Source organism: Pseudonaja textilis, chromosome 7, assembly GCF_049901715.1.
Source record: "Pseudonaja textilis isolate UNSWEBS1 chromosome 7, rPseTex1.2, whole genome shotgun sequence".
In the NCBI taxonomy this organism is placed as follows: Eukaryota; Metazoa; Chordata; class Lepidosauria; order Squamata; family Elapidae; genus Pseudonaja; species Pseudonaja textilis.
Window position 1 is genome coordinate 35056825 of NC_141996.1, and position 13546 is coordinate 35070370.

Genomic DNA, 13546 nt, shown 5'->3' on the forward strand with positions numbered 1-13546 from the left:
CTATTCCTCACCACCCCCACCCCCACCTCCCCCACCCTGCACCCTGCACCTCCGCACAGGTTTTTCGCTTCTGCTGACGGCACGGCTGTTACTTTGGGTTTAGCCGAAACAAAAGCGGAGAGGGCAAGGGGACAAATGCTATTGATAACGCCGCGCCTCTCTTGGAATCAAAGCAGTCCCCTCCCCAAAAAGGGCGCTCCAAACAAGGAGAGGTTTGGTGGCGAAGTCCCACCACGCACAGACCCTCTCGCCGTTTTCCTGCAAAACGCTCCTCCTTTCACCGCTCGGTCGCTTTGAGTCACAGCCTTCCGGGATCCCAAGCGCGGCTTTGCTTGCTGGAAGGAAAGAAGGGCGCTAGGACCTGGGCGCGCCGGCCGGCAAAGTGCCGGCAGCCCAGGCAGTCCGCGAGACTCCTCCTCATTTCCAGTGTCAAACTTGACATCAGGCTGCGAGCGGAGCATGGTAACTTCTCCTGCCATCCAGAGCGCTCACATCAGTGGCATGCTCCGGGAAGAGATGCAGCTCGCGCTGCCCTCTGCACCAGCCACAGCATGGATTGTCACTTCCCCAGCTTCCTCTGCCGCCTCCTCCTCCTGGGATCTACGCTCGGCTGCTTGGCAGATCTGAGTCTTTCCCCATCCAACGAAGGTAAGCCGAGGAGGCGCTGCTTTTCGGAAAGCCGGGAGTTAAATGCCTCGCTCGTTCAATGCCGGGGCCACGGCTGGTTGCTCTTTTTAAGGTGGTCCGCGAGGGCCACGGAAGAGCGAGGAAAAGCTGCGCGGCGTTCGTCCCGGACCAGCCGCTGGGCGGTTTTGTGGGTGGGTGGGTGGGTGTGGGTGTAGCTGTGAACGGGCACCGATTGGCAAAGTTGGTTCGGGCACGCCTGCTGGCTTGCTGGCTCTGGCGATCTCGAGTCCCTTAGTTCCCTTTTGGGAAGATGCAGGTGAGAGAGTCGGGCGAGCTCCCCGTCGTTTTACATCAGCTGCGGCTTGACGGTCGCGCGTGGAAGCGGGTGCCGGTGTAAAGTGACTGAGACCCAGGTTATCGTGAATAGGGCGTGTATGTTTGATTATTAGCATAAATGTGATGGCGCAGAGGAACCTTCCCGGGGAAGTCTTACCGTGCAATCGCCTGCCTTCTAAGGAGGGAAGGAAGAGTAAACTATCCGTGCAACTATTTTTGGGGGTGGGTGAAAGCAAACATTCGGGAAGAGGAACAAAGAGTAGATTTGGAGCCTCGAGATGGTGCTTCCAAAAAACGATGCTAATTCCGCATCGCCTTTTCTTTTGATTCAGTTAACTAGAGGCGTGGTTTTATCTGGACTCGGAAGGAAAGCAACCTGTTTTACCCGGAGAGACCCCACGAGTTTATTAGGGCAAAGACTTCTTTTGCAGAGATCACAGCTTGTGACTCATTTACACCTAACATTGTGACGTAATTGCACCGAATCATTTTACAGAAATAATAAAATAAAAGCCCAGCAGTCCACCCACTTAAAAAAATGTTCGTTATAGAAATTAATGTTTGCATTTTAAAGCGTTGCTTTATTAGTTTGCGTCACAAACTTTAGATGTAATAAACGTTGCTTCTCTTTTTTCTAAATCACCTATCTTTGGTGTGACTTCTTTTGCTGTAAAAATTGAATGTTGTAATTTAAATAGGTCCAATATGGGTAAGAAATTGTTACTGTGATCTCTATATTTCCAGGGACAATGACCGTTGAATAGAAGTTTTCCCCAAAATAATAGAAGATATTCCACACATATTCTGTAATGTGTTATTGAAGTTACAGCATTAAAAATTCTATCTTCAACATGACTATTCAACTTTGTGTGTACAAAACGTACAGGCCAAAAGGGTGGCGATAATTCTTATCCAGTAACTGTACAAATGTTGCACCTGCTTGATCATTACTGGTTTAAGGGATTTCTAAATGTTTTTGTTTTGGCTTGTTTTTGTTTTGCAGTAGGAAAAGACAGACTTATTTGTTTATTGCTTCTGCTTTGAGGATTGCTATATTCAGGAACAATGCAGAAATGATTTTTGTAAGCAAGTAGCCAAAACTATTTCAGCTTAAAAGAAAAAAAAACTCCTTTGTAAAAAAAAAAGCACAGTCAGTGTATGTGTGTGTATAATTGGATTATATATATATTGGATTCATTATAGTGTAGTCAAATAATGAGTAGAATGTGTGTAGCTGATAGGAAATCTCTTTCTGGAGACACCATTCTGGAGTTAGGTAAAAGTCTTATCAGCAAAACTCAAGGATAATACACAATAGAGCAATAAACCATCTAGTGTGCTGGCAGGCAAATCATATTACATATTAAGATAGCAACTATTATTATATAAACCTCTTAGGTTTGTATCTGTTATATCTGTTATTTAGTGGGGGTTTTTGCTTTTTGCTATTTGAACGTGGCAGAAAATTGAATTTATCGCCCATAGATGATACTGTTTGAAGGATATGTTTCCTTCTCCTGTCTATGTAGTTGGATTCCCTCCCCCCTTTCTTTGTTTCTTACTTTTGGGGTGGGTGGGTAATAATAGATTCTACACAATATTCCTTAGTATCATAATAACCTAGCTAAGTAAGCTATATCATTAATTTTTAAATGTAAAGCAAGAACATTTATTTAAATTTTTCAAACTTTGAAATAAGTATATGATAAGTAATATTAAGTTTTAAAATTTTGTAATTTGAATTAGGTATATGATATAGAATAAATATGGGAAAATATACAATAAAAATATAGGAAGATGTGTTTCTATTTGAGTACACTGGATGTTTTTTCAGACATTCAAATAAAATATATATTTTTAAACTGTATTATTTGACATCATTTCCCTATATTTGAACTGTTTATAAAATAACTAAATTGCACTGATAAAGAGAGTCACTATATTCTGAATTTGTTAAGAAGGCATGCCTATAAATGCAAAAACCAAACTTGCAGTTGTATTTAATTACCTGTAAAGTTAGCCATATTGCAATAATAGGACCTGAATAGACCTATACAAGGATTGATCCTTTTTCTTCATATAATCTACTGGTGAATTAATGACCAAAAATCTTTAAAATATTTTGGAGCTCTACATATGACTTGATCTATAATTCTGCAGAAGAGTAGAACAAATTGTTTGTATGAGCTAAGTTTATACTAACTTAATACATACTTTTGTTAACTGATTACTTTTAGGTTTGTGTGTCTGTATTTTTTTTTAAAAAAAGCATTTGTTTCTCATAACATTTTATTGTTTTGGTTATATGGCATATTGCACAAAATACTTAATATTATAGCCATTCTGGAGTAGGAACACATGATGTCTTTCACTGAAACTCCAATTAAGCAAAGAGATAATAAAATGTATTTTCTTCAGTGCTATTTAATATAGTATTAATAAAATTGAAATTTTTTCTAAGGATATATATTGTGCATTGAATCAAAGAGGCAGTTAAACAATCTCAAATTGTTTTTAAATATATTGATTATAAATAGAAAAAGTTGTGAAGAGTTAATCATGTAACTATTAACAGTAAAATGTTATAGAAATTAATGTCTCAATAATGAGTATAATTTATTGCTTGCTGAGCTTTGGATAGATTTTTTTTAAAAAATAATAGAAATTTAAGTCTAAAAGCACATGCTTATAACTTTCCTCTTTTTTCAATTCAAGATGGACTTTTCAAGAGTCTTCTAGATTTTCTGGAATACAGATAACCCAATGTGTTTAATTAGAAACTTGTTTAAAGTTTCACTTTTTGCATCATGAACCAAATAAATAATAATTGCAACTTTGTAGCTATTTCACCTTAATCCATTTCTATAATGATACTATTTGCTCCTGGTTACCGGCAACCTTAATTTAACTGTTTTATAACCTGCAATAGTTAACACTTGACCTAGGTCATTAACAGGATTATCAGCAAATTGGTTTAATCTTTTACTGACAACCTGAATTGCTTCAATAATATTTTGACTAAGCAGACAGGAAACTTCTTTTAACCTCTCAAATCTCACATAAAGAATTTCTTATGAATACAATTTTCACTCCCTACCGTTCCCAAGTCACTAGAAATATACATCTGTTCATGGTTACCGTCAGGCTGTACTTTGGTAAACAAGTAACGCAAAGTATTTCAGTTTACAATATATTTGTACTTCTGGTTACAATGTGTGAATATTTCCTTATATGACTATATATATTTCCTTATATCCTAACTATATAACTACATTGATTCAGTTGTTAGCTATATTAGTCTCCAAAAATAATTTTAATGTTTATAGTAATTTAAAAATTAGTAGCAATGAAGTAGATCAGGAATTTGTATTAAATCTATATTCAAAAAACTTCTAACAAAATTCAACTCTTGTTTTTGTTCAAACAAAACACATAATTACAAGTAATATTATTTATGTTGTGCATGTATCCATTTTTTAAAAATTTAATCCTGTGGAATGTTCTTCAATTTTTCTGCAGAAGTCATACATCAAGTATAAGGAGAGCAAAGCAATTGCAATTATAGGTTCTTGCTCCCATGTACTTATTATTATTTAGAATAGTAGCCAGTCATTACAAGGCTTATAGGAATTCAGGAATTTTATTTCATTATAATGTACAATTTCAGTATGTGATTAAAAGTTTTTAAAAAATGAAAGGCAAAACCTGATATCACCTGAATGATAGATGAAGCATTTCCAAGACTCAGCATAATTAAAATTCCAGTTTTATAGCTATCTAGCTCTTCATCTTCTCACTTATTGAACCCTGCTGATGCCTGTTTAATCCCTGCTGTTAAACCAGACCAAATTACAGGGGCTTAAAGTAGTTCAAGTATATATATAGGTGCAACAATTTGACCAATTCTGATCTGCTTAAAATTTAGCATGATTCTATCACATTAAAAGAAAAAAAAAAACAGTGTTTAGGCAGGCATGTGTATTAATGCTGTGCCTGAATGAAACAGCTGCTATAAAACTAAATAATCAGAGTTGTAATGCAGAATGTAAAATTAAGTCAGGACAGTTTTGAAAAGGTCCTTTGGTTGCTCCAACACAATTAGAATACATTATAATGACTGTTTTTTATGATGATGATGATGATTATTATTATTTATTGAACTGGACATGTCGTACCTGGACAACAAAAATCCAAACAGCCAAGGAGTAAAGAATGCCTCTAGATTTTTTCCAGATATGATTCATTTAATAGCCCTTAAAAGTTACATCAATATAAAACTCAAAATTTTGTCAATTCTTTTTTCCTATTTCAAGTTTAGATTAATGTTTATTTATTTGAATTTATAAGCCACCCAACTTCAATGGACTCTTAATACAGTTAAAGTTCTACTTAAGAATCATGCTTGTCTTAATATTTTCTAACAAATGATTGATTCATTGGATAAACTTGCAGCCCATTGAATGAGACATGTCTCATGATAAATATAAGAAGCTAAATGTAATACCGTTATCATAGCTTAACCAAGAGCTTGTGCAGCACTTGTGCTTAGCAAAAACTAAGCAAATGCTGGTGGAGGAAATTAAGATAAAGGGTTGAAGAATTAAAATACATAAAACTTTAGAAACCAGCCAGCTTTAAATAAGCACTAAGAAGCTTCTTTGAAGAAGAAAAAGTTTTTAGAAATCAAAACATAAAGGTTTGCCATTTCAATAACAATCCATATGATTAATTTAACAGAATATTATCTTTACTAATATTTTTCAAAATGTAGGAATTAAAACATTATTCTTCTGGATAAATGTACTAGGGAGCAAATTTTGTTTTGTTAAATTTGATTTCCTTTTGTTCCAGATTGCACCATTTTTCATCAAATTATATAACTTGTTTGTTTGAGATAATTGTTACTGAATGAAAGGTTTAATAGAAAAAATGCAGGGTTTTTTTCCTTTTGTAGTGAGGAGTCTGGTATTTATCACCAGCAAGGGTCACTACAGAGCTTTTATCAACAGCAAGAGAAGATGATAGCAGAATTTTTGACTTAAGGCGCTTGCTGTTCAGCTAGGCACGATTTAGTTTATTTATATTACAACCACACTTGATTTCTATTGAGCTATTTGTTTGCATAATGGAGGTATAGATAATATAAAAGAGTAAACTCCTATTGTCATAGAAGAGATTTAAAAAGTGTGCATTTAATTCCTAAAACCCATAGTTATATCCTAGCTTGCTTACTCAAATGTGAAACTCATTGGATCCCTTGGGATTTGCTACCAGGACAAAAGTTAGAAATTCTGTTGTGTGTGTGAGAGAGAGGGAAGGGATGGGGGAGAAAGATTTAGATAAAAAAGATTGCATTAAAATCAATATTCTATAAGAGTGACATTCTGATACTTTTAATAAAAATATATAAATCCTAGACTTAAATTCAACTATTTCCATCTCTCAGTGTGATTGATTTCTAAACAAAGATATTAAGGCTGTCTTATTATGGTTGGTCGCAGCTAGATGTTTAGCTAGATGTTTGGATTTAGCATTTTATCTACCTGTTGAATCCTTTCCAAAGACTGGGGATAGGGATATGTTGTTTTTAAATAATATTAAAGGTATTGTCACTTAACGTATGGTGTTGCAAGTGAATCTGTTTTTTCACAATCGACTCATGGTGGTCTGTCATTGCCGATGGTGTTCAAGTGGTGGTCCAGATGTTTGGAATTGTACCAAAGGTGTTTACAACTATTGGTACTATTTTTACTTTCTTTTGCCACAGTTATTCTACTTCTACTTGTATTTTATGATTTTTCTACAGTAGTTTCTGTTCTATTCTGCTGTCTCCAATGCATCAGACTTCTGCAATTGTTAAATCTGGTGGCAGGTGTCATTCTTGTTGAATTCTAAAGTCCCAGGGCACATTAGTTTTTATTATTTTGTCTATTTTGCAGTCCCACCAGTTCTTGCTTACAGGCAAATGATAGTTATTGCAGATATCCCAATGTGCCATTATTGCTCTTTGTAGTTAGTCTGTGCAATTTGCTTCCAAAAGCTAACTAGGTGGTCTGTACTGTCTCCTTCTCCTTCTCCTTCTCTTCTCCATGGGACTGGGAACTCCATGGGAACTCAAATTTCTCCTTTTCCTTCTCCTCCTTCACCTTGGGACTGTCATTACTCATTCTTGTAGGATCCTCAATTTTATTAAGAATTATGAATGCCAATCCTAATTGTATATTGAAATATAACATGATAATGGATTTAGAAGTATTTAACATGTGTAGTTTAGAAAATTAACTAAAATGTAGGTGTTTGTTTTTGAATTGAATGTGTGTGTGTTTATACGTACATACATACATACATACATACATATATCCAGTATATTCTAATTTATATTCAATTCATTCAATACATTCATTCAGTACATTTCAATTCTAAACCATACATACTTTTTAATTTTCACACAAACTTAGTAAACTATTGAATAGAAAGAAAATTAACTAAAAAGTAGGTGTTTGTTTTAAAGTAGGTGTTGTTTTTAAATTCAAATTATAATCAGTGCACAAAATGTTGAGCAGTTAACTATTATATTTTCTGCATTAAAATACACTTTTTAAAAGATACTGGATCTTAATTTCTAGATTTAGCTGCATACAGCATCCTCTTGGAAAACTAACTGTTTTGAATGAACCATTAACATACAACTATTTAAAAATAAAAGCACTTACTATAATCCAATCACAGTTAATTTAAATTCCATTAATTTGAAATAGGAAATATAGGAAATAGGAAATATTCTGAGGCCTTCATTCTATAATTGAAGTTGGATATGTAAAATTTGTAGTACTTTGGTTATAAAAAGCCTACTGGGCTTCCCAAATAAATATGTTGCAATACTTTAACTCTGATTAAAACTATCTGAAAATCTGAACTGAATGTGTGATTCTGGCAGCAGATTAATCAATTAATTAATTACATAGAATTAATCAGAAATTGCCTAATCCAGAAACTGTTTTCAATTGTATGCATCAATTAAACAAATCAACATAAACTCAGTGAAAAATGCAATACAACCAATGAAACCCAAGGCTTCAGTAAATGATCTTAACTTGATTTTGGAAATGAAAGCAACAACATCTTGCTGTCCTGAAATGCTATTGACTGAAATCCATAACATTTCCAAAGTTTTACATTTCGGCTTGCTTGCAAAATTTATAAGTAGCAAATAGAGTGGTAAATAGCAATTGAGAAATAAAAATAAAGATCATACTACTTGAAAGAAACTGCTGGGAGAGAGCAACAAAAGACTAAAAGACTAGCCTACCAAGCCCTTGTTGAGGATTAACGAAACCATACAAAATTAATTCTTTAACGTGGGGAGGAGACATTATTCAAACTGATGAACTGTAAGTGAAAACTTAGGCAGCTTTTTTGTAAAGTAATGTATATCCTGCTGTTTTGGGCAGAGTGAGGAAGAAAATCCCATTAATCTGGTGGAAAAAATATTGGGAAAAGAATAAAAACCCACCAAACAAACAGTAGTGGAAATGTACAAGACGTTTGAGAGTGAAATAAGCTTGCACGTGGGAGAGAATTACAGCACACAATTACATCAGGTGAACTCATTTGGTATGCTTAAGAAAGCTTCCGTTTTCAAAACTCAGTGTTGAAAATTTTATACACATATCAGCCTATCAACTTTTGCATTTTATAATTTTGTTTAGGTTGCTTTTAGAGAAATAAGGAATTTTGGAAATAACAAATCTTGGTTGTCTAGCACTTTGCCAGATCTAAATATATGGATAAAAACAAATATGAAACACTGTAAGATAATATAATAGACAGTGATATTCTCAAAATATTTTTCTTTATATTTGTATCACTTCTACAAATCCAGGCAAAATTCAGCTTTGCCTTTGTGAACTCTCTTCTCTATTCCGTGCAAGTTTACAGAGATATTAGTTCTACTCAGTCCAAAAGTAGTTTCATGTGAAGATAAGACTGATACATAGACATGAAAACTTTAAGAAAAACAAAATAAAATGTTATTCCTATATGATTTTTATTTGCTGAAATACTTTGTTTTTCAATTTTAATTAGAATTGTTGATTTATTTTTCATTTTTTTAGAAACAATATTCTGGATTTATTTACATAGTTTTATAGAAAACTTCTCACCACTTCCCCCCACTCGGCCAAATAAATTTTTACAGCTATTTTAAGAATGAGAGCACTTTAAAAATACTTCTTTTTTCCTGAAGGTAATTGTCCTTTTGTAAATTATTCTTCCACTTGAGCTCAGTCCTGCTGACTTATAGGTACAATAGAATAATATTGGAAAGAGCTACAAGGTACTTTTTTTCATTGCTTTTTGTGGACTTCACAATCTATTCCACAGCCATAGTATTCCTCTCCGAGTGATAATTATATCCCAACATACTTGTCTTCCAAGAACAGACAAGGTCTATTATTTTAATTTTATGCTGCTTTGTATTGTATCCTCTACCCTACTTATATATTAATGAATAAAATCTTGGGCTGAATTGTTATCAGAAGACAATGAATTAATAGACTATTTTAAAAGAATACTAGAATAACAGTAGAATAACAAATTGGAAAGGACCTTGCAGGTCTTCTAGTCCAATCCCTTGATCAAGCAGGAAACACTATATCATTTTAGACAAATGATGGTTGAATCCCTTCTTTAAAACTTCCAGTGTTGGAGCACCCACAGCATCTAGAGACAAGCCATTTCACTGGGTAATGTTCTTACTGTCAGAAAATGTGTCCTTGGTTCTAGGTAGGGTCTCTCCCTGATTATCTTCTGCTCATTGCTTCTTGCCTTGCTTTCATGTGCTTTGGAGAATAAGTTAACACCCTCTTCCCAGTGGTAGCCCCTTAAATCATCATAACTTAATTTAATGATGATTTCAACTTACTAAATCTGAATGCAACTGCTATAGATAGGCAACAGCACGTACCATTAGTCTCATGGCAGATTCATCAATTATGCTCCCTGTTTGAAACATGGTGAAAGGTGGAATATACAAAAGGTGTATCCTGTCAGAGCTACTTACAAGTGCTCCATAAATTACATGGGTGAAAAAATAGTTTAGGAAATAAATACATTGGGAAACTGGAGTTGTCTCAAGAATATGGTGTTGAGTTATGGGGAAAATGAAATAGGCACGAGAACACCTGCGGTGTTGAGTTATGGGGAAAATGAAATAGGCACGAGAACACCTGCTTCCTAGTCAAGAAACCCCCCAAAATAAGTAGGATCAAGTAGGATTAATACACCAATAGCATGTATACTAATTTTGGATAGACTGAGAAAAAGACTTGTACCAAGCCTGCAAGCTACTGGAATAGGAGATGAATAACATACAACATTTTGATGGTTCAAGTAAGAGAGGCTGCAGTAGCCTATATTACTATTTCTCTTTATCTTAAGTCATTTCAAATGTCAAAAATGGGTAAGAATGTATGTAATTTTTGCTTGTAAGGGCAGCAGATTAAACTGGGGCAATTTTTTAAAAAAGAAAATGCAAATAGAAAGGCACATATGCTCTAAATTAATTACCTCATAAATTCTGTTAAACAATTAAAATAACTTCTTGGTGACATCAGCTAGTTGGAAAACATAACCAAATTCAGCAAAAGCATCCTGTTTTCCTCAGTGTGACACTCAATAGATTTTTAAAAATTGTATCAGCATGTTGTCTCCCATTCCTATATCCACATTAGTTGTGTATGAGGAAATAATTTGGGGGCAACGAGTAACATTCTTTGGGCTCTTAATCAACAAATATCATTACAATAATTAACTAAGTTTTCAGTAGCTTATTTTTGGTACTGAGCTACCATAACAGTGACAGTTTGTAGTGTGTTTGCATCTCAGTATGAGTCAGTAAAAATTTAAATATCATTTAGGTAAATTGATATAATTATTCCTCCTCCTCCTCTTCCTCCTCCATTAATGGGTTGTCTATTCCATCAGTTTACTTATAGTACTACACTCCTTATTTCCTTTTCATTGGAAATATGCCCTCACTAGATCTTTGCAAATTGAGGCCTTCTGTAATTCAAATTATAATATTATATTTTAATTCAAGATTAACAATGATATTAACCATAATTATTTTATTTTTGTTCTGGCAGCACCCACTATTTGGAGCATGGCTCTTTGACCATGTAAATCAAGTTTCAAACATGGCCCTCAGTTTCCCCTCTTCTCCCAAATTGTGCACTCTGAGCTATAGGCAACAGCTTTGATTTCCACAATATGTCTCCTTTGCTAGTAGAACCACTTTAATCAATTATCTTTAAGCAATCTATATATGGAGGGTGTAGGAAATGGCCCTGAAGAACAGGAAAAAGAGCTGCTACCAAGGCAATGATTAGACAAGCTCAATTTGATCTCATTCAAAAAATCTACTTTGAATAAACACTTCACACCCCTTCCTAGTTTACATTTAAAGTTTGGGAAGAAGAACTTTCAGACTTGCAAGATTCTGTAACTGTAGCTATTAAAATAAAAGTAGTACTCCTGACATATATGGCTGAAATGACATTGGATTCTGGTTGGGCCTACCTTAGATATGAATGTTTTTCAGAATACAAGACAAAACAAAAGGACTTTTCTTCAAGTTATGACAAAATTTCCCAGGGACGTGAAGATCATTTCCGAAGTGGGCATTGTTTATGATTTGTAAAACTGTATGCATGGATAAAGTCAAACTTGTAAATAATTATATTAAGATAGAACCCTTGTATATGATATAGGATTATTTTACAGGATGGCAATTTAAGAATTTAGAATTCCTGAGAATGAAGAGGGGAATTGAAGGGAGAAGTATTTTCCAACTTGGCATTAAAGTAAAAGAAAAATATTTGATTCTGATATTTGGAAAAAGAATAACAGCACTGCAATAAAGTTGCGAGCAATCAAACAGAAAAACAAAATCTATTTGAAAAATGTTTAATGAATTGTTGAGCCTTTTAAAGAACTAATACAATAAAAAAGCTGGCAATATTCCTGTTAGAAGTTCTTTTGCCTTTCATATTCACCTACTGATCTGATTTTACAATGTGTGCTTAAAATTGTATTTGGAACTAGATGTAATTATACATCATAAGTACAAAAAATAATGTAAGGTTGTGATATGTTTTACAAATATTGTTAAATCTTTTTAGGCTTCAAACCTAGGAATAAGTATCATTGAAGGCAATGGGATTTGGTTTTAAGCAGACAGGTGTAGACTTAATGAGAGAAATATCCCTAAACATTAAATGTGCAAGCAATTGGATGGAGTTTTATTTTCCTCAGAAAAATAAGCCTTTAATCACATTTCGAACACAGGAATAAAACATGATTCTAATTCTTGGAAATTTTCATATTATTTCCTAAAACAGAATCTGGATAGTTATTTCTGTTTTAAGGGAAATATTTAACTAAATAGTTCCATTGCTTTCCCCTCCCCCAAATGGCAAAGAAGTGAGGCCGTTTGCTCAGTTTAGGAAGCTATGGTTCTTATATGTATAGTACATTTATGTGAGAAGTTTCTTTTAAAACTAAGTTGGCTGCTGATCTGTCCTCTGAATATTTTTTGAGAGATAAGATGGAAGAACACTTAGGTCCTCTGTAATATATCAATTACTGGACTGTTACTATTTAAAGATGAGACACAAGACGCTTTGGTTGTTCCATTATATAAAATATTCAATAGTATCTTAATGAGAAAGTTCTAAAAAATATATGCTTAAAAAGTCTAAAATCTTTTTATGAAAAAATATACTTATATAATATCTACAAACTGCAGCAGATAACATAGTATACCTTTGAAATGTTTATTGCAGTTATGAGTACATTATAAAGTTCATCATGCTTCGGAAACTTTCTTAGCCCTAATTCAATCTGGCATCTTTTTCAAGTAAGTCTCAGAGGAATTAAAAGAACTTGGTGTGCTTTTATGCAGGTTAGATTCAAAAGTCAGTATAGATATATAACATTTCCCAAGAAGAACAAGCAAAATTACTCCTGATGTGGTTTTTAATTCCCAGTATAACCCTGAAAATCTTACCTGACGTTGAAATTGCAGGCATCCTGAAGACTCCCACTCATTTTCCTTGTTCAGATTGCTTGGGGTTGATAATTCATTATGACAAGTCAAATATCCACCTCCTCCTTTTGCATCACTGCAGGACTTAAAGCAGTATTGAAGTTTTGTGCATCCGATTAGCGAAGAATTAATCCTGACTTTGATTAGGGAGAGCTATGAAAACATTTTCTAATCAATGGTAAAAGAGGGGGAAGAGAAAGGCAGGTGAAGTGTTGAAATAAAGGGAACAGGTGCAATGGAAAAAGAAAACTTGATGAGAGTCTTCGTTCTTTCTGATGTTACTGTTTTAATTGGCTAGTATTCTAACAGCTGGTGCTTTACATAGTAGTGAAGAAGGAGATGGCTAATGGCTAGCTACTTGGAAAGAATGCTGAATTTGAAGAAGCAGTTTACCAAGAACTACAAGACTGACTTACGTTTGCTGTTAGGTTCTAAAATAAACAATAATGTAAAATGTGTTCATTAAGTAAAAGTGAT

General features: G+C 34.1%; 1 protein-coding gene across 2 annotated transcripts in view; it reads left to right on the forward strand.

Moving 5' to 3' along the window:
• Positions 1 to 342: 342 nt before the first annotated feature.
• EPHA3 (EPH receptor A3) overlaps positions 343 to 13546 on the forward strand; it is a 218075-nt gene continuing 204871 nt past the window's right edge. Inside the window, exon 1 of one of the 2 annotated variants that reach the window (XM_026700759.2) lies at positions 343 to 648. In XM_026700759.2, coding sequence (XP_026556544.1) covers positions 552 to 648 — 97 coding nt within the window. In that variant the 5' untranslated portion in view covers positions 343 to 551. The remainder of the gene's footprint in view (positions 649 to 13546) is intronic. The other variant, XM_087937437.1, reaches the window with a different exon arrangement.